Raw genomic sequence first — 21,872 nt, forward strand, 5'->3', positions numbered from 1 at the left:
GTCATGGATAGAGCCATCTGGATCACTTGGGAGGTTCAGTGCATGCCAACAATGTGTTTCAGTATGGCTAAATATAACGTATCCATCTAGGAACAAAAATCTGGTGACTGTAGACTGAAGGACTCTCCTAAGGAGCAGGATCTGAAAAAGATTTGGGTGTCATGGTCAATGTTCCATCTAATTTTTTTCCATCCATTTGTGGAATATTTTTTTACTTGCACCAATGCATGCTTGGATGTGCACCACTAGTAGAAACGTGCTGCCAGTTGTGTTGCTCTGCTGATCAGTTGGTCGGCACCTGAATCTCTCCTAGTGCTGCGCAAGTGCTCAGCTTACAGGGTACACTGGTCATGGTAGATAATCAGCTAACCACCAATTCCCAGTGTGACACTGCAGCCAAAAATGCTAATGAGATCTATAGATACCTGAAATAGGAATGTATCGAGTAGTCTTAGCAACAGTGCAACCGCAGCTGGAATGCTGTGTCCAGTTTTGCTATCCATAATTCAAGAAGCGTGTTGATAAACTGGAGAGGGTTCAGAAAAGAACCACGAGACTGAGTAAAAGATTAAAAACATGTCTTATAGTAATAAGCTAAATAGATTGAGCTCCTCGAGTTTAACAAAAAAAAGGTTGAGGTGACGATCACAATCTATAAGTGTCTACATGGGGGAATGAATGTTTGACAGTGGATTTTTCAGTCTAGCTGAGAGAGGTCTAACACGATCCTATGGCTAGAAGTTGAAGCTAGATTATTCAAACTGGAAATAAGGCATACGTTTTTCAACAGCAAGTGTAATTAATCAATGAAACAATTTGGATTCTCCATTACAGGCAGGTTTTAAATCGAGCTTATATGGTTTTGTAAAAGATCTGCTCTAGGATTATTGTGGGGCAATTCTCTGGCCTCTATTAGGTGTCTACCATGGTTCCTTCTGGTTTTGCAATGTATGACTCTTAAATGAGACACAAGATCACTGCCCTTTTTAGCCCAGCCTCTGTCCTTAGCAGACTGATCAAAGCACAGCTTTGGAACTCTAAGATGGTTTTTAAAAACCTTGTTTTTCTTCTATCTAATTTAATCCTCATCTTCCCCATCTTTCCAGTCTTACCATATATGGGCCTGTCCTCATGAACTCTCCAGGGAGAAACTTTGTTTTGATGGGGAATATATTAAAGTATGAATGGCAATTTGTAGTTCACTCTAATTTTGTCCCTAGGACTAGTTTGACTAAATAGCGTGATAATGTGTCAAAGTAGATGTTGTTTGATCTGCAGATGAAAAGAGGAACCCAGTCGTGTTTCCTAGCTTTTCTAGTTTCTGCCTCCTCTCTTGGGGAAAGATCTGGGTGTTCACTTCAAATGTATTTTGTAGGAGAAAAACGAGGCTGTGGAATTTTTATGATGCTAAAGAGATTTATGTATTCAAAAGTCTGTTAATTTGGGGTGGCTGAGGAAAGATGAAAAAAATCATTATGTAAAGTGGATGCCATGAGAGGTTGCTGAAATACAGTAATCTGGGATATACCTTCAAAAGAAAATGCAGCATGTTTTCAGTCATTGCCACACGAGCTAGACTGCAGCATGCTGGAGATGAATTCAAGTACCTGAAATCTCTCTGTAGCCTTGCTTTCTGACAGTAAAATTATTATAAAACCAGCCATTTAATATTACTATTGTCAAGTGAGGCTGCTTAAAATGCAGTAGCTATTCATAGCCTTTCCTTTTATTATGTGGGGGCTGGAGTTGGCATTTTTGGTGCTAACACAGAAAAGCTTCAGTGTTTAATCCTTAGATTGTAGGACTCCTAGACCATGATTTTGAGTAGGATCAGCTGTAGGCTTTTTTGGCACTTGTGACAAATATGGCAACTTCCTGCAATATCATATTGAATTAAGTAAAGCTTATTGAATTAAGCACACTTATTTTAGGCGTTCATTGTATTATATGTGCAAATGTTTGCGTGTTATCATAGGACTATATTGAATATGTTGGGGTGGGGGGAATGTGACCAATGTAGACTCTGGGGAAGTGTCTTTTTTCCTTGGGCAAGTCACATCAGACAAGTTAGTTTTGAAAAATACTCTTAGTGATGAAGAATTCTTTTGATGGGAGTTACTGAACCTAAGGAAGATCTTGCTCCTTAGAAACACTTGTCAGCCATCCAGATCCTAGGGTAACAAGTGTGGGGAGGAAGTAAATCTCTGTTCCCTGTTAGTCATTTTGTAGCCAGATTGAGACATCAGTTGCATAGACCATCATGGAACAGATGGTAGTCCAGAGGCCATTGCCTGTAATTGACAGTGGTCATCTCTCCTAGCATAGAACTGTTTAATGATGGGGAAATATTGGCGCATGAAGATCGGCTGTTTAAGGTCTATGAAAAATGAACAATTCTGGGGCATTTTCTTGATCAGAAGGACCGGTGTTCTCCTGGGAAATCAGCTTGCCGTGCTGATGCCAAGTGCCCCACGAAAGCCTTCAGACATCTAGAATACCATAGAAAATGTGGAAGAGAAATTAAGGCTTCGCTTCTTATTGAAAGTGGAGTGATTGCCCCGGGGAGGGGGGGGGTTGAGAGGTGCGTTGTTTTTCGTGAGATCTGGAGACAGAAGGGTAGAGTGTAGAGGAACTGGGGAACCTCTTGAAAGTGAGGACTTGTACCTCAGAGCTTAAGTTTCCAGTCAGAGAAGTGTTAGCTCTGCTTGCAAAAGAAAGTTGTTGGGCCTTGTTTTCAGGTGAAGATGGTTCTAGGTTCTGACTGGACCTCCTTGTCTTGTGGAATTCCTTTGGCTGGTGTTGGGAAGGAATTCTGATAGAATGGCTCCACCAAATGGGAGGGGTGAAAGGATACTCGCTCTTCTGATATTGCAGAAAGCTGCAAGTGCCATAAACTGACTAGAAGCCATTCTAGATTCCCCAAAGAAAATGGGCTGGACATGATCTTCACATCTTGTTAGCCCTTCAGAGCTCTTTCTGGAGGCTTAATCGAAATGTTCACTTTTAAATGGTGGCTGTATTTGAAGACTACAGCCATGTCTCCATTTGACAGCTCAAGCCAAGAGTAAATGGCATCAATGACAAGTCAATTAGAACAGTTGTTTCATTGTGAAGAAACTAATGTGCTGATGTCACAGGCATTCATTTAAAAAATATTCCATCTCTTTCCAGCCTGTCTTTGATGTTCATGTGCTTGCTTCCTTCTGAAATTTTCAGTCCTCCTCCTCTATACCTGTTCTGCTAGCAGACTCTCATGTGCCTAATAGAAACAAACTGCAGCTACAGGATTGTTTCCTTTAGATCAGACCTTTGTAGGTACTTCTCTGGGTGTTTTCCTCAGTTACTAACTAATTAATTTAGCGATATGTAGTTTTAATCTTAGTCTGTTTAGCCTCTCAACAGGGTGTACAGATACATAAACACCTCTGCAGCATGACTCTGCAGGCTATGTTGGAATGTGCTCTCCACTCTTACATGGGCTGGACCATTGGCTCTGGAGCTCTCCAGATAATAAATAAACTTTTTTTTCTATTTTAAAAAAACCGATCCAAGTGCTTGCCAGTAGATGCTGATAAATGCAGGGAAGAAACTGGAGGGATCAGCTGTAAATATTTTAATTAAAACCTGAGAGCTCCTTAATTTTTTGGTTAACTATGGCAATAGATTTAAAAATTGGGAGCAGATGGTGGAAGTAACCGAAGCCTTTTATGGCAAGGAGGCAGTCCTACTTAGCCTTTTGTTAGTCAGATTAGTTTTAAATGACATACTTTACTTTTTTGTTTTTATTTTTTTAGTTATTTTCCTAAAGAAAGGTTGATTCTGTTGGTTGGTAACTATTAACATATGTTGATTCAACTAAACATAGCCTTACACTCACTACATTTTGTGCTTCCTTTTTGCTTACCAGGAGGGTGTACCATATGGATACACCTTTAAGCAGCTGTACAACTTGGCTTAAATTTATTCTTTGTATTTTTTATATTATTTATGTTGGAAAATGGTGAATAATGGGTTTCTTATTTATTAGACTAATTTTTTTTTTACCGTTGAGCTCTATTTGGATTCAAATGCCATTAAAACACACACAGATAACATTTTAGGTTTTTATTGGCTAAAACTACCTTTAAATATGCTGGATACATAAGAAAAATATTTAAATGCCAAACATATTTTGATAAACTAAGGAATTAGAGAATTCACCTTATTGTTCCTGGGCATCATGTCCTTTAATATTTTAGAACTAGTAGATCTCACCCTCTCACCCAGTTTTTATTCATAGATTAGAAGAGGAAAACAAGTTTCCTGCTTTTTCAACTCTTAGTTGGTTTCTTAACTTTAATAGGGTTCAAAAAAGAGCTAGATAGATTCGTGGAGGTTAGGTCCATCAATGGCTATTCGCCAGGATAGGTAGGAATGGTGTCCCTAGCCTCTGTTTCTCTGGAGGTGGGTGATGGGAGGGATTATGTGATGATTACCTGTTGTGATCCCTCCCTCTGAGGCATCTGGTATTGGCCACTATCAGCAGACGGGGTATTGGGCTAGATGAACCTTTGAATTACTCTTAACCAGGAAGCAGCAGCGGAGGCTGTACCTGCTTCCTTGGATACTTTCTCCGTTACTCCCATGTAAATGCATTTTTCTTGTTGCCCTTTAATGTTAGGAGTCAGAGAACTAGTCCATCCTTCCTGACTCTATGAAGCCACATTTTGTTTGCATTTAGTCAAAATAGTGCTCCTTCAGAAGCACACAGCAGAATAATTCAGCCAAACACATCACTTGTGGCCACTTCTCATGTTGGTAAATCAAGAAAGAAAATCAGTTTCGAAATCACCTTTAAGAGCGTGATACCTGAAAAGAGCATTTGCACAACTGCCAGTAGCTAAATATCAGAACTTGGTGCAGCCGTAGAGAGTTCTTCTGTTGACCTCTTTATTTTCCCACAGCGCATGGACCTGGGAGAATGTACAAAGATCCATGACTTGGCACTGAGAGCAGATTATGAGATTGCAAGTAAAGAGAGGGACCTATTTTTTGAGCTGGATGTAAGTATTGTGATTTTGTTGTTTGTCTCTAAATAACCCTGTGTAATTTCTTAACATCAGACTGAGCGGCAGAGTCGACCTGACATTTCTGCTAATCTGTTTACTGTTTTCTAATTTGTAGTCCCTTTCCCCATGTCAGCATGATGCTGAATTAAAAAGTTAAGATTGAATTGTCATTTGCAAAACCTGCAAACAAAACGGAAACAGGCTGTATTCCTTGTCTGCTCAGAACTGTAGCTGCCCTCAGTGAGTCTGGAAAAATGCTCTGATGGGCTTCAATGGGTCAGTTCTCACATTAGAAACCTGCTCTGTCTAGTCGTACCTTTGCCAGCCTGTGCTTCGGCATTGATTTTGTGCATTGGAGCTGCTCGAAGGTAAAAAGCAATGCTAACTCTCCCAGCCTGGCTGCTCCTGTGTGTCTGGGTAGTGGTGTTCCAGGCGCGAATCCCCTGCTAGCTCTCAGAATGCAGAGACCTGGTCAACCTAGACAGGGCAGCCTTCATTCTCCTAGATGTGGGCAATGTTGAAAATAAGGTGCAGTGACTCTGTTGTAGTTACTTACCTGAGAGGTGGGTGCGGTGAGTGAAATTCCCTTCTCGAAGCAGACAAGCAGCTGACTCTGAGTTTGCCTCATCTCTGTATCCTGAAAGTCAGTCATTTGATTCTGTTGTCTCTGCCCTAATTTAATTTCTATTGAAATCACAGAACCCTTCCCACTGCTCTTTCAACTGACTCTGCCTTCTGCTCTTTTATTAGCTCAGTGTTTTTTCTAGCTCAACCTGTAAATTTGTCTTCTCAACCATCTCATTAATTACCTGGCCCCCTGCCATTCTCTTCCCCCCTTTTGAGATCACTGATATCCTGGTCTCCTAGTTACCATTGCTTTTGCATCTGACCTCTCTGCCCTCGCACGGGGGCTATGGCTACTCTACAGAGCTTACAGCAGTGCATGCAGCTGCACCAGTGCAGCACTGCTAGTGCAGATGCTCTGAGCCAGCAGAGGAGAGCTCGCCTTATTTACTTAAGTTCTACCACACTAAGTGGTTGTATGTACCCAGCCTAAGAAAATACCAGATCTTGGCCCCTTAGAGGAGTAAGCGGCACTCTGAATAAAAAAAAAAAAATACAGGGGTGTTTATATCACAGCCTCCTTTGTGGGGCAGTAGCTAAAACCCCACCTGTGCCACTACTTCCCAAGACAAACTAATGAAAGGGAAAAAACAGGCAGATCTCCCCCATCCTTTTAGAACTGTGTGGTCCCCAGTGTGGGTGCTGCTAGCATGAGACACACAGGAATTGCCATCCTGAATCAGGCCAGTGGGCCATCTGATCCCAGGTTGCAAATGTTGCCTTACATCCACTCAGGTATAAAAGGGAACTAGTGCGTTGTGATTTGTAAAGGAATATCTCAGGCTAGTTCTCAGTTGTGAGCGAGCCAGAGCCCAGCGAAAACCACCTGTAGTGACAGTTCTTGTTTGAACACGCAGGCTATGGATCACCTGGAGTCCTTTATCGCAGAGTGTGACCGGAGAACTGAGCTGGCTAAGAAACGCCTGGCTGAAACTCAGGAGGAGATCAGTGCTGAAGTGTCTGCAAAGGTATCGCTCTTCAGTTCAGCAGGTTAAAATGGGATTTCTAACAAGCCAGCCACAGCAGGGATGTTACAATTTTCAGCAGTTGCACATTTATCCGCGGGGTGGGGGCTTCCCTCCCCCTGCACTGCTGCCTTTGTATCAGGTGCCCTTTAGGGAGGATGGGGGGAGGCTGCAGCTCCCCTGTCCCATTCGTACAGGAACACTGCTGGCTGCTCCCCTTTGTCTGGGGGTTTGCTCCATTCCTCAGTCTGACTGGGGAGCGCAAGGGGCGGATGAACCTGAACCTGCTCCAGCTGGGAGACGTGTGAAGTGCCATGGAGAGGTGCTTTGCACCTGGCCTCAACCTGCTGCAGTGAGAGGGGGCTCAGGTAGTCCTGTCTCCTGGGGGCAGCCTGCAGACTGAACCTCTCTTCTCCACCCCATTCCGGAGCAATGATTTAAATGCAGCAAAACAAAAGTTGAGTTAAGGACTTGAGCAATGCCGAGTCTCTAAATACAAGTGCTGGATGTTAACAAAGAATGAGACCTTTATACGGGCTGCAGATGTCCTGAGATCTTGGCCTGCTGGCGACCTCCCAAGTGCCAACCAAGGTCCGACAGCCCCATCCCTATTAATGACCCTGATTTTTCATTACTATTATTCCCCCCACACCACTTATGATTCTTGGGAGGACATTTGCTGTAGCAGTTCAACTTGGAAGCCAGTTGTGTATGTTCCCTGAGCTCTTGAGCACAAATCCAGTGCTCCTTAAACTTGTAACCAGCTGGTTACTCTGACTTGGAATCTTGCAAGCAGCTGTAGGACTTGATGGAAAACTTTGTCATTCACTGTAGATATTGATGTATCATCTTTAGCTGGGGCCAAGATAAAATAATAAGGATGCTGCCTGCAGCTGCTGCTTCTGCATACTGAGTCCTCTAAAGCGTTCCATCTCCATGTCGACATTCCGTGGCTTTCCTGATAGGTTGCAGATAGGCCTCAGCTCCAGTGAGGCTAGACCACTAGAGAGACTAACCTGTGTTAACGGTATTTGAATCGTTACAGTTGAATTTGAGATACAGGTGATTCCTGTGGCGATGGGGAGCGCGCTCACTATAAAGGTTAATGATAGCACAGCATACTGAAAGGGCGAACGGATTGAGTAGGTGATGTAGATCATACTGGAGCGTGACAAAGGACTTTGTGTTCTAAAAGTAAAAGTTCTGCCAGCTGGCACTATTCTGTTAGCCGGCCTGCATGAATGCTGAGGCGGAAGGTAATGTAAGCTTGCTCTGCTGCTAGTGGCGTGAGGTGCATTCAAACCAGTTCCAGGTTCAGATAAAATGTCAGTGAAACTTGCCGGGCTAGTTTAAAGACCTGGATGTTGAAGCAAAATGCAGGACAATGTAGCACTTTAAAGACTAACAAGATGGTTTATTAGATGATGAGCTTTCGTGGGCCAGACCCACTTCCTCAGATCAAATAGTGGAAGAAAGTAGTCACAACCATATATACCAAAGGATACAATTAAAAAAAAAAGAACAAATATGAAAAGGACAAATCACATTGCAGAACAGAAGGGGGATGCAGGGGGGTGGGAAGGGGGAGGAAGGAAGGTAAGTGTCTGTGAATTGCTGATAGTAAAGGTAGGGAGAGTGGGATGTTTGTGAGTTAATGGTATTACAGGTGATAATTGGGGAAACTGTCTTGGTAATGGGTGAGAAAGTTCAAAGACTTGTTAAGTCCTTGTTGGTAAGTGTCGAATTTTAACATGAATGACAGTTCAGAGGATTCCCTTTCAAGTGCAGATGTAAAAGGTCTTTGTAGCAGAATGCAGGTGGCTAAGTCATTTAGAGAGTGTCATTTCTGGTTAAAGTGGCAAGAAACTGTTTTCTCTTTGTGATCTTGTCTGATATCTGTTTTGTGGGCACTTGAAAGGGAATCCTCTGAACTGTCATTCATGTTAAAATTCGACACTTACCAACAAGGACTTAACAAATATTTGAACTTTCTCACCCATTACCAAGACAGTTTCCCCAATTATCACCTGTAATACCATTAACTCACAAACATCCCACTCTCCCTACCTTTACTATCAGCAATTCACAGACACTTACCTTCCTTCCTCCCCCTTCCCACCCCCCTGCATCCCCCTTCTGTTCTGCAATGTGATTTGTCCTTTTCATATTTGTTCATTTTTTTTAATTGTATCCTTTGGTATATATGGTTGTGACTACTTTCTTCCACTATTTGATCTGAGGAAGTGGGTCTGGCCCACGAAAGCTCATCATCTAATAAACCATCTTGTTAGTCTTTAAAGTGCTACATTGTCCTGCATTTTGCTTCAACTACCCCAGACTAACACGGCTACATTTCTATCACTATTCTGGATGTTGAGACCCTTTCCTGTGTAATTATTTATTCCAACCCATTAGTTACAACTTCAGACTGTGGTGTTACAACTGCAAGGGAGGGAGTCCCCCCGAGGGAGTTGCCATTCACGCAGGGGAGTGGGCCTGAGGGAAGTTCCAGCCGTTGTTTAAAGATCCTGATAGCGGTGAGAGGCAGGCAGGAACAACAAGGGATCCGATGTGGGGCCTGCAAGCAAAGAACAGTTTTCTCTCCCTCGCTGGGGTGGGACTGCTGGCGATTGGAGCCAGCCCTGGGGCATGATGGTGGTGGAGTGGCTTATCTATAAGTGTTCATAAAGAATTCACTGGTGCAAATCCCACAAGCTTTACAAGGTTCTTTGTCTTACTAAAAACAAACTCCTCTCTTTAGGCAGAAAAAGTTCACGAGCTGAATGAAGACATAGGCAAACTGCTGGCTAAAGCTGAGCAGCTGGGGGCTGAAGGAAATGTGGATGAATCCCAAAAGATCCTGATGGAAGTGGAGAAGGTCCGAGCAAAGAAGAAAGAAGCAGAGGTTTGCAAATCAACACTTCCTATGTTTTATGTAACAGTGAACTGAATTATTAAGCAGAGCACATAGTACCCAGCTGGGGAGCTTCCCAGCTCCATCTGCACAGTGGGTTAGCAAGGGATTGGCTCAGAGCAAAAAGATGAAATGTTCTCTGTAAGCTTTCATCTGTCTAACAATGCCTGCTGCCAGGTTTCTTTCTTTGAAGCAGCTGGTACTAGCCAGGATCAGAGCACGGATACTGGGCCAGATGGGCCATTGGTCTGATTCAGCCTGGCAATTCCTGTGTTCTTATTTGCACGTGGGTTTTTTAGGTCTTTTTTTAAAGCAAAAGATTGCACAGCAATAATAATTTCTCATACGGATTTCACTGTAGTGTGAGAAGTGGTTCAAATGTAGAGAATGAGATTGCTGTGTAAGACTCCCACTCCATGCTCTTTGAGGGTGGCGTGTGTGTGTGTGATGGTGGTTTCCCCTGGCTTTGAGCCATCTCTGCCTCTCCGCAGGAAGAATACCGCAATTCCATGCCTGCATCTAGTTTCCAGCAGCAGAAGCTGCGCGTCTGCGAGGTCTGTTCAGCGTACCTTGGTCTCCATGACAATGACCGGCGTCTCGCTGATCACTTTGGAGGCAAATTACACTTGGGCTTCATTCAGATCCGTGAAAAGTTGGACCAGTTGAGGGTAATCCAGTTATATTTTAAACCCCATCCTGCTGTCTTGGCCAGCAGAAGCTGGACATCTCTTCTGCGCCTGCTCATTCATTTAATTTGTTTTGTAACCCTCTGTCTTTGGCTTGTATGGAAACTCTACCCAGTCTTTGTTCTGAGCTGCTCTGAATTCAAGATCGATGAAACTTCAGGTAGAGCAGTGGTCCCCAACCTTTATGGGCGCCCGGGGGCGGGGCCACTCACGGGCCGGGCGCCCGGGGGCGGGGCCACTCACGGGCCGGGCGCCCGGGGGCGGGGCCACTCACGCGCCGGGCGCCCGTGCTGCGCGCCTGGGGCTGGCACCGGCGCCGCGAGCCCGCACCAGGCGCCAGTGAGTGTCGCGCGCCTGGGGCCGGCGCCTCCAGTGCGCTGCGCGCTGGGGGGCGGGGCCAGCCCGGGTTGTCGGCGGGCGCATACAAATGCCCCGGCGGGCGCTATGGCGCCCGCGGGCACCGCGTTGGGGACCACTGAGGTAGAGGTTTGCCTAACCTCGCTTCTGGTTCTGCCCTGCAATGTTGCGAGATTGAAATTGTACCCATAGAGGGGCAGGGCAAAGAATGACACTAGGCTGGCTTCCGCCGTGTGCAAATGGAGCTCTTAGGGACTTCAATTCAGAACACCCCAGAGTGGGCCGTAAGCAGCAATTCTTTTAAAAATGAGACACATTTTGGTTTTTAGTATTTTAGAGCACACTGGCCGACAGGTGAGAGGCCATCGGAGGTCTGATCAGCTGCTAGAAGTGGGCCTCACCCTGCCTGACTGAATTAACCTCATTATCTCTGGCCTTATTCTGGCCTGCATATTTATACCTGCCTCTGGACATTTCTACTACCTGCATCTGACGAAGTGGGTCTTTGCCCACAAAAGCTTATGCTCAATACATCTGTTAGTCTATAAGGTGCCACAGTTGCTTCCGTGTACTGGTATACGTTAGCAATACTACAGGGGAAACATGGGACTTTGAATAAAGGGGTGGCAAGTAATGAAGCAGTTGCTTTTCACCTGTTAACTCTAACAAAGTCCGTACCATCTGTGTTCTGCTCCCTGGCCTTTGTCTCTTCTCACAAGCAGTTCTTTATGCCCTCACTATTTAAGAAGCATAAACAGGATGGCAAGAGTAATTATAAGCTTGTTAGTCTGATATTGATCCCTGGCAAGGTGATAAAGACTTGATTAATTAAGAATTAGAGGAGGAGGATATCATTCATGCCAGTCAGCATGGGTTTATGGAAATTAGATCCTGTCAAACCAACTTGATGTCTTATGAGATTACAGGTTTGTTTGATAAAGGTAATTGTGTTGATGTAGTAATATGCTCAGACTTCTGCAAGTTATCTGACATGATGCCATGCAACACCTTTTGATTAAAAACACTCAAGTGCTAAATTAACAAGGTTTGAGTGAAATTGTGCATGAGGAAGCTCATTGGACAGGTGTGTTTCTAGAGGGGTATCACAGGCATTGGTTTTTGGCTCTATGCCGGGGTAGTCAACAGACGGCCTGAGAGCCAAATGCAAACTGCCGGATGCTTCTGAACAAAACCTGAAACTTATCTTGCATTTTTTCTGAAGTCTGGATCTGGACCTTGACACACAATCATTGATTACCCCTGCTCTGTGCTATTTAACATTGATCAGTGACCTGAAAGAAAACACACAATCACACACCGATTGCAGATGACACCACAGCTGGGAGAGTTGTAAATAATGAGGTGGACAGGTCACTGATCCAGAATGATCTGGATCATTTGTTAAGCTGAGTACAAGAGAACAGAATGCATTTGAATGTGGCTAAATGTAAATGCGAGTATCCAGGAATAAAACATAGCTACAGACGGAGGGGATTCTATCCTGGGAAGCAGACATTCTGCAAAAATGTGACTCATGGTAGGTAATCATCTGAACATGAGCTCCCAATGCAATGCTATGGCCAGAAGGGCTATTGTGATCCTGGGCAACATAAACAGGGATATCTCAAAGGAGTAGAGGTGGTATTACCTCTAAATTTGAACTGGTCTGACTCTGGCTGAGAGTGTGTGTCCAGTTGTAGTGTCCACGGTGCAAGAAAGTTGTTGAGTTGGAAAGGGTTCAAAGTAGAGCCATGAGAATGATTAGAAGAGTAGAAAGCATGCCTCTGGCGTGATACATTGACCTCCTGGAGTCTGTTTTGCATAACATAGGGGAGAGGAAGAGGGTCATTTGATCCAAGTCTATACATTTCTTAATTGGCTCTTTAGTCCAGCTGACAGAAGTCTGACAAGATCTAGTGGGTGGAATTTGAAGTTAGATGAAGCCAGACTAGAAATAAGGCATACCGAGGATTGTGGAGGAGTCTCCATTACTAGCCCTTTTAAAATCAAGATCAGATTTATTTTTTTTAAAGCTGGGTTCTAATACAAAGGAAATAATTTTGGGCAAGTGCTGTGGGTTGAATTTTATGCAGGTGGTCAGACATATGGATCATAATGGTTCCATTTGGCCTGGGAGTCTGAATCCTTTTCAGGCCACTAAAGAGACATAGGATGTGTTGGGAAAAGCAAATGTCTCACAAATCTTTTGAATTATTGTGTTTTGCTTCTAACTACAAGGTTCTCCCCCCTCTCCCCCCCCCGCCCTTAGTTTGCTCCTTTGTGTGTCTAACATAGCCAGTGAATTCTTTCTCAACTTAGAAAATGGTGGCAGAAAAACAGGAGAGAAGAAACCAAGATCGGTTGAGGCGGAGAGAAGAGCGAGAGAGAGAGGAGAGAATGGGCAGACGGTGAGTGAAAGCCAGCGAGCCTTTCCAAAGCATTGCTATCATGGGCTGAAAGAAATCTGCTGAGGCATGGACAGTGGGGAATAATTATGTTGAAGCCATGTCTGGCTCATTCCTGGCACTATATTGTGAGCTCCTAGCAGTGCATTTGATGAAAACACACTAGATATGATTTGAATCTTCAGCTGCATTGATGAAAACGAGAGGCTCCTCCGGACTTTCAGGCCTTTTCTTATCCCCTGCTGAAGAAACCAAGTCTCAATGCACGTTTTCAACTACAGCCCAGTCTCTGTCCTTCCTAAAATACTGACGTGGTACAGTTGTCTCTGCTCCCACCATGCACCTGTTCTATGGATGGACAGGTTAAGATGTAGCACTAATTGTTGAGCAAAGATGTCCAGGCAGTGAACAGCTAGCAGGCATCTTCGCTTATTCAGCAGCCTTTCGTACCTTTCCAGTGAGGTGCTTTTGACTTACCTTTTGGGGCACAGCAAGAGAAATCCCAGAGGGTGCTTGCTCTTCTTGGTGGCTTTCAGCTGTGGGTGGTTCTTTGTCGCCTCCTTTTCAAAATGGATAGAAATGCCTTGGGCGGGTGAGCCAACGTACACTACTGTCTCCTTGTCATTTGACCCAGAAATGCTCTGTTCCTGTTTCCGCCAGTATGATTGACAGACAAGGGTATTCCAAGGAATACCAGATGGCTTAAGCACTGCCTGGACAGCATGATGGTGCTTATTGGCAGGTGGCAGCCTCGGGGGCAACTGGCAACTTCTGCCTGCCCCATCAGCTGGCAGTCTCCCATTCTCTGTGAAAGTGGCCCACAGTCTATGGGCACTTCTGCATGCGTCTCTGCAGCGAGAACCCCAACATAGGGTCCAGAGAGTCCTTTCCTTGCCTTTGGGTGGCCACAAACAGCTGTCAGCTCTCAAAGACCTTGCTTCAATCATCCTGCTTTTGTGGCAGTTAAGAAACGCAGCTGCAATGTGCATTTCCTCGGACCGATCAGAGGGGCTGCCATGCTGAATTGCCAGGCCTGCAGCCATAGAAATGCAAGGTTCCTACAGTCCAGCTGCCTCCTGGTAACCTATCCCTGTGATCCACCCCATGCCTTGCCAGAGTCCTTTCCAGGGTAGCCTCTCAAGGGAGGAGCTTGTTTCTGCCAGAAACTCACCAAACCTGACCTGGCTGCCTTGAAAAACTGCTTGGAGTTTCTTTGGTCAGACTATCCTACTATGTTGGTTCAGTTCCCCCAGAGGCTGCTTCCTCTCAGCTTCTCCTGACTTAATTCTTCCAAAAGCCTGGTTCTTGAGGGTTGGGAGGGACAGGCTAATGGCCCTTTGTGTGTGGGATTGCTCATGTGCCACCTGTGAGTGTTGGACTCTACGCTAGAACCATAGTGCTTCTGCTGAGCGCTTAAAGTGTTGGCCTAGAACCTTGCTTGGTACCAGCAGGCTCCCCATATGGCTTTGCCGAGCAAATACCGCAGCCCTTCCTTAGCCTGTGACCCTTACAAAGCATTCATACCCACCCCTGTGACCCTTACAAAGCATACATACCCACCCCTCTGAGAGCTCAGGCTTCTTCCAGAGAATCGGATAATGTTCCCTTCAAAAGCACTGACTACTAGATTCCATACCTGCTAGCGTGATGGTTTTATTTGAAGATACAGTTGGGAGCACCAGAAATGATGTTAAGCATTGCCTGTCTATAGCAAGGGTCTGCTATTCTATCTGTCAAGTTGAGTTACATCACAGGAGTGAGACAACATTGTGTTTTTTTTTTTTTTCTCATGTATCATCTGCCTCTTAAGCCTGACTTAAGTCAGCGCCGTCTCAGCATGTGCTACATCTGCTTAGTTCCCAAGTTCAGTTCCAACCTTGTTACTGTTCTGTTGGCTGAATTCCCTTTTTATCTTTCAGTGCTGTAATTGAATGATAACATTTCCTCATGGATGAGTTACGATGCATACCGGCTTCAATAAAATGTGCCCTCTTGGTTCCTCCTTTAGCATAGGGTTTTGTCCTCTTAGCCAGGGATTGTTTAATGGTGCCCGTTTAAAACAAGATTTCCCCCCCATCATTCAACACTGCTTTCATGTCATTTTCTGTTAATAGACGTTAAACTGCCAAAAGGGAGTTGTTGCACAATTAAAGGATGAACATGTAAACTTAAGTCTAAGCTGTTACGCAGCTCCTTATAGGAGCTTTTAAAAAAAATCATGATCCCAAGAAATCTCTACTTCATGTGTCTAAGGCAGTGGTTTTCAGCCTTTTTTCATTTGCAGATCCCTAAAAAACTTCTAATGGCGGTGCAGATGCCTTTGGAAATTTTAGATGTAGACTGTGGACCCCAGGTTCAAAACCACTAGTCTGTACTAATGACAGTTTTTCACGGACCCTTAGGCATGGTCTGCAGACCCTTCGGGGTCCATAACCACAATTTGCGACCCACCGGTGTATGTCGTTAGACAAACGCTGTTACCAGAAAGAGCATGCATGCTCCACACTGCAGCAAATGGTGTGTGTTGGCTTTGCATTTAATTATTGTGAGGCATCTAAAACCAAGTTAGACCAATGCATTTTTTTTGAAGTTGAACAAGCCATTGATGTACGTTTGATTTCCACTGCACTGGTGGTCCCCGTTGAGGGGCCGAGTTACTTTGTCTGCTGCACTGTCCTTGAAAACAGCTATTACAGAATAGCTGATCTTACAAAACCCTGTAGTGATGTCACAAATTTTCTTTGTTGTTCATTCTCTGAAATCAACTTTGCTCTCCTCTTTCTAGGTCTGGCTCCAGAAATAGAGATCGCAGAAGGTGAGTGTATACATCTTACAAAGGCTTCTTCAAATGTAGCATGTCCACATGCTCATTCCCACCTAATGTTGTTTGGCACCTAGATACAGTGATCAGAAATCTTGGAATAGTCAGTAGCTGCCCCGATGCTCCAGACCCACTTGCTGCCCTCATTGAATGAAAGTGAGAGAGTCACAATGCGTTTTGAGGGTCTTCCTTTCTCTAGTTTCTAAAAGTGGTCTGTGTGGGCAGAGGAATGCAGGAACTTGAGAGGAGTGCCGACTACTCTCAGCATGTTCATTCTAGCATTTTAACAAGTGACTACGCGGGACGCCTGTTCGCAGCAGAGTGTCTGTATCGTTTGTGTTAGCTTTGCAGTCCCATTAATGCAGTTTGTAAGTACAAAGTCATTGGGATTCCAGCAACTGCAGATGGATGCCAGATATGCCTGGCGCATCTGCACAATGGCACTCTGGACCAGGAACCATTTGGTTACTGTTTAACCTTCCTTAGAAGTGTATTGGTGCCCTTTGGTGCTTGTTTTGGGACAGATTTAAACGACTTCACTTTGTAAAGTGCAGCATTTTCATAGGAAAGAGTCCATTTTCAGTCTGTTTAAAGATCTTGCATGGCACTCCCTGTGACTGAGTGAGGATTGTGTTTGCTCTGTTTGCTTTGTTGTAATATGTGATTTCTACTGTCCTGTGCTGTTCTGCAGTAACTGTGTGCATGCCTCTGTTTCCCCGGGCCCTACACTGGCACCCGGCTGGGGATGGGAATATTGGGTGTGGCTCTCACTGAGAGGGATGCTGCCTCATCTTAGCACTGTACTTAATGGCTCAGGCTCTCTCGTAACCTGAGCCTAGGTGGGGGGGGGGAACAACCAGCTGACACCTTGCCCAGGAATCTGAACAAAATAGGAGACAGGGCTGGGCCCAGTTGCTGGGCGAGGGGTGAGTGGCTCTCGGCTAGTGGAAGATGCTGGGTGTGGGCTCTATGCCCCCCTCTCAAAGCTGGATTGTATTGCCTGCTTCTTGTTCCTGTGTTAACAAGTCTGTGCTACGCTGTGTCCCTGTCACCGAGTAAACCTGTTCTTCTTGCATAGAGCCTGGTGACTCCTCCACATTCTGACTCTCCCTATAGCCACTAATTCCTCAGCTCCTCTTTCCTTTGTGTGGATCATATTTCTGATTGCTGGACTATGCTTGAATGGGCATTGAGGTTGGGAGCTTGCTAGTTAATTCCCCGTTTAGAATTTACCAGCATTGGGTTCTGTTGATCACACTCTGGGCCAGGATGGTGCACGCTCCCTGGGCTGGGCTGGGCTAGGCTAGGCTGCTTTCTACTTATGAAGGATCTGTACTGACACATAACTGAAGTTGGCTGCTGCCGCCTCGTCAGATGTTCTGTTACTCGTGACCACGTTGGCAGGGTGATGTCTTGTGTACGGAACCTGGGCGTTTGAGACAGCTTGTATGTTCTCTCAGATCCCGGTCTCGGGACAGGCGGCGAAGGCGCTCACGATCAACTTCCCGTGAGAGACGGAAGTCCCGCTCCAGGTCCCGTGAGCGAGACCGACACAGACGCCATCGGAGCCGCTCACGCAGCCACAGCAGAGGTCACCGCCGGGGTTCCAGAGACAGGAGTTCAAAACACAAGTATGTACTCCCTGCACACAGCACCACTGTGGGGACTCGTTGGTAGGAATGGCCTTTCCCCACAGGCATAAGGGGAGCAGGACTGACTTTAGAGTTAGGAACTAAAGTTTCAAAGTTTTTTCGTTTGTGGACCTCTACACATTTTTGAAGAGTGCTATGGACCCTTTGGAAATCTTAGAGCCTGCAGACCCCCAAGGCTCAGAAAAGCACGGGTTGAAAATCATTGGTCTATGAGAACTGTGACTAACTCCCAAGCCTATGAAGCCCTTTCCTATGGTTATCTGCAGATGGGGGGGCTGGGGAGCAAGTTGTTGTGTAATGGAGTCCCAGCATAGAGAGAGGTGTCTAGGGAAACCAGTCCCTCCCTCATGCCTCTGTAGGAAAAAGCCAAAGAGCCTCCTGGGGTGAATCTGGAATTTCCCTCTTGGCCTGTGAAAAGCAAATTAAAAGGGATATTGGGCATCAGGGTGCATCTAAAAGTATGCACCTCAAGGGTGCAGAGTGCTTGTAAGCTCACAGGCCAGGGGCCTGAAAGCTGATCCTTTTGTGCGCACATCACCAGGTTTTTTGCCTCAGCATGCTCCGATGGTGCTCTGAACAGCTTGGAGGCGGCTGTTGAGCACCACATCCCCTCCTTGGACCCAGCTGAGTACAATGCAAGTGACACACAGGGCATTCCACACACTCTGTGGGACTAAAAGGCATCAAAGGGGTTTTATGGCTATGTGAGGGGGAGGGAAAGATGCAACACAGAGAAAAGTAGGTCTGTTAAAATACATGAGGGGGGATGAAAATAATGTTGCCTCTCAAATGACTGAGATACTAAAGTCCTTTTTTAAATCTGTCTTGAACATGGAAAAATAAAGAAAAGAAGTTTGGACAATTAGGAAGTGAGGAAGAGCCTGTAATAACTATTGCTAAAGAGCAGGTAAGGGAACCCTTCAGAAAATGTGAATGTATACAAACCAGCCCCCTTGGATAAACATGTGCCGTACCAAACCTGCTGTTCCAGTGACACGTATTTCTGACAACTCATGGACTGGGGAGGTGCTGGATGATTGGCAAACAGCTGGCGGCATTCCCGTTTCTAAAGAGAGAGTCGGACAATTACTGTTCCATTGGGCTGACTTCTCCCCTTAGCAAAGCAGAGTTCTCCGAACACCTGGAGACTCATGGAATTACAGGCAAAAGGCCCCATTGCGGGGAGAGATTCAGTGATACACTACCTCAAACAGGGCTGGCAGCTTGTGGGGGGCTGAAGAACAGACGTGGCGATGAAGGCAAAATGGTGGCTGTAATGAATCTGGGTTTTATGGAAGCCTTTGCAATAGTGTCTCAGCCTTGCCTTCCAGATTAAGTTTGCATTTACATAAAACCCTGTGGTGGCTGCAGAGGAAACATTTCTGTGCCCTACGAGCTCTAGAATAAAATGCTTCCCATGCTCTTTTGAGGTACCAGGAGTGTAAGAACCTGATGGGGAATAGCACCTTTTGAAGGGTGCATGATGATTATCTGGCTCTTGGCAGTCAGCCTAGGTCACTACTGGAAGGCTGATTCTTAAGGTTGGGTCTGAGAAGCTAGTATACTTAATTCGGCATAGGCTGAAGTAGTCAAGCCTTGATGAAAATCCCTGCTATCTTATGACCGCGTGTGCTAGCAGTGGTCCCGGAGTCCAAAGTTACAGCTCTGTTTTGAATTAGAGGGTGCTGGCAAAACTGACATTTCTCGAGGCAAAGTACCAAAAGTCCAGACTACACAAGCATTTGAGCTCAATGAGGAGAGTCCGTTTAAGTTAAAGGAGCACTCCAGGCAGAAAGCCGCTATCTCAAAAAGTGCTGTCAGACACAGAAATAGAGCTAAGTTAGGGGAGCCACACACCCTTTGAGGTCATCCAGCAGACCTTGGGGGAAAACACCCTAAAGAGTCTCTAGTGTCAAGCTATTTAGGGGGAGGATGCAAAGCCCATATGTTGAAAAAATGTTACTTGACTTATACAGTCATGGTGACTGTTAGGCAAAACTCACCAAGAGACCACCTGATCTTTCAGTTCGCGACAGGGTGACTGATCGGTGACCTAAGCACCTGCCTCCTGAGACATTGTACTTTGTTTCCTGATAGGAATGGCTCTTTGCCATCAAGTGTGCATTCATAAATGTTTTTAGACGCAAAGTTTTACAGTGATGGTTTGGTTTGTACTTCAGATCCTCTAGAGGCCGGTCTTCAAGAGCAAAGTCCCGAGACAGAGAGGAGAGAGAAGAGCTCTTCTGAAAGATGGCATGAGAGCACAAATGGCAAATCTTGTCCCAAGAGATCAGACGAGAGAGAAGCTGGCGAGATCTGAACTCAGATGATCTGTATTGCACTGTAAATAGTCTGATAAACATTCTACACAAAGCCTAAATTTCCCATTTATATTAACTGAGTACAGCTCATCTTTTGTAGTTTTGAATTTTTACTATTGGGCAGATAGCTGTGAGTTTGTAAAGATACAGAGTTCCGTACTGTTTACCAGGACTTTGTTTTAGTAGGAATAAATAAATCTGATGAATTGATTTCAGCACAGGTCAGTGATTTACACATGTATTGGTTGGCATGACCCAGTGAATGCAGCAGTTAGAGCTAGTGCTGTGGTTGGAAACGTAGCCTGCCGTCTCATTTGTAATACTTATGCCCTTTCGGAACATTCACTTGCCCCTTCGCACAATTGGAGTTTGAGAACATCAGTAGCACCGGTGCTACCTCAGTTCACATTTTCCCTTTCAGTTTGGGCACATTTAGAGTAACTTAAGATTTGTCTTGCTTTTTTTTAAGTGCTTAGCAACTCACTTTGCATTTCCAGTGTTTGAGAAACATCTCAGTATTCCAGCTAATTTGGGACAAATAAAACTTGCCCATAATTTCCCTCTTGAACAACTTCAGTTCATCTTCATGACAATGACCAACATATTTGGGCCTATCCTTAATAATATTTTCAGATAACACAGGCCTTTTATTCTAGGTAAGTGAAAAACAATATCTGGGTTGATCTTTCTGTAATGGAGTTCATTTGGCATTTACAACTAAAGCGAAAGGAACCTGGTCTATAACAGTGTGGGAAGAGTCGAATATCTGTAACTAGATGCATTTTAAAATTAGGGAGGAAACTTCTCAGTTCCCTGTGCCAGCCACAGTGGTGACCACAAGGATTAAGCTATTGTGAAATTACCCACAGAATAACAGCAGCTAGTATGTGCAGAATCATGAACTAAAGCAATGTAACTGTAGCCACTGCTGTCCAGTTTTGGCTTCTCGGCCTTCCCATTAATTTGGCAAGGCAGGTATCTGAAATTAACAGTTAAATCTCACCATTTTCCCATAGTGGAAGCTTAAAGTATTTGTAAATACTCATGCATTAGTGGGGCCAGAATTTTGGGGTTTTCCAGCCATTTTTTCCCTTGCTGAGCCTCTGATAATTCACTTAATTCTTTGATTTCCTTTGATTTGTGGGGGAGTGAGGTTTTCTTGTTTTTTGCAGAGGTGCAGAGTTGTCCTAGATGTGTTAGTCTTCTAGATGCATGTTTAGGTATTGGGGGAATCTAGTTCCTTTTTTGTTTTACAACTAATATGTATTTTAATTATTGCTTTGTAATCTCTGTGTATCACAGTTGGTGAGCTCCTGCTTTTCAGGGCTCTTATTTACAAGGTCATCATTAGAATAAATTAACCTGTGATGAGTGAACATCACAGATTGGCAGTTGATATGCTGGACCCACCTCTTGTGTTTAGCTACACCTGCAGCTCCTGTTGAAGTCAGTGGCAGAAGTGTATATGTTGCCGAGGGCAGGGCCTGACCCAGCGTATTTCCTTTCTAGGAACATAAAGGACCTAATAACAAATAACTCTAAAGCTGATCTCACAAGTGTAATGGAGTGTTAGAAAGGAATCCACCATGCATTGATTGGCTGTATGTTGCAGTTTATCATGTTGGAACATTTTGTTCTTATAGCACCTCTGCTTGAGGAGTTTTGGTCTAAGTATAAAAATGTAAGTACAATATGCTGTTCTTTTGCCAGTCTTACTCACATTAAAGATTTATGTTTGTGGCTTGGAGTGGTACTCTGGCTTTTGTGCACTAGTCTAGTGTCTGCAGTCTGCTGAGGTTGCACTGACATGGTCCCAAAGTCCTCTGCCTCACCGCTACGTTCTGCCAAGTATACATTTGGAAAAATCTTTGTATAAGCCCTCTAGAGACCAGCACTGATGGCAACCCTGCCCCATGGCATAGGGAATAGAATGTCTGTCGCTTGTACACAAACCATTGCTGCTTTTATATTGTTTGAAAAATGAACAAGCTGCTACATAGGAAATGGGCCTCGCCCTCCCTGACTGAATTAACTTCGGTATCTCTAGCCTTATTCTGGCCTGCCTATTTATACCTGCCC

General features: G+C 44.8%; 1 protein-coding gene across 1 annotated transcript in view; it reads left to right on the forward strand.

Moving 5' to 3' along the window:
- The window catches only part of LUC7L (LUC7 like), a 25,147-nt gene extending 3,612 nt beyond the window's left edge, over positions 1-21,535 (forward strand). Inside the window, 9 exon segments of the mRNA XM_075899154.1 lie at positions 4,944-5,042; positions 6,530-6,640; positions 9,399-9,542; positions 10,043-10,219; positions 12,914-13,002; positions 15,785-15,814; positions 17,281-17,451; positions 19,653-19,691; positions 19,693-21,535. Of these exon segments, the coding sequence (XP_075755269.1) occupies positions 4,944-5,042; positions 6,530-6,640; positions 9,399-9,542; positions 10,043-10,219; positions 12,914-13,002; positions 15,785-15,814; positions 17,281-17,451; positions 19,653-19,691; positions 19,693-19,792 (960 nt within the window). The 3' untranslated portion in view covers positions 19,793-21,535.
- The last annotated feature ends 337 nt before the right edge of the window (positions 21,536-21,872 follow it).

The sequence above is a fragment of the Pelodiscus sinensis genome, chromosome 16 (genome assembly GCF_049634645.1).
Source record: "Pelodiscus sinensis isolate JC-2024 chromosome 16, ASM4963464v1, whole genome shotgun sequence".
Classification (NCBI taxonomy): domain Eukaryota; kingdom Metazoa; phylum Chordata; order Testudines; family Trionychidae; genus Pelodiscus; species Pelodiscus sinensis.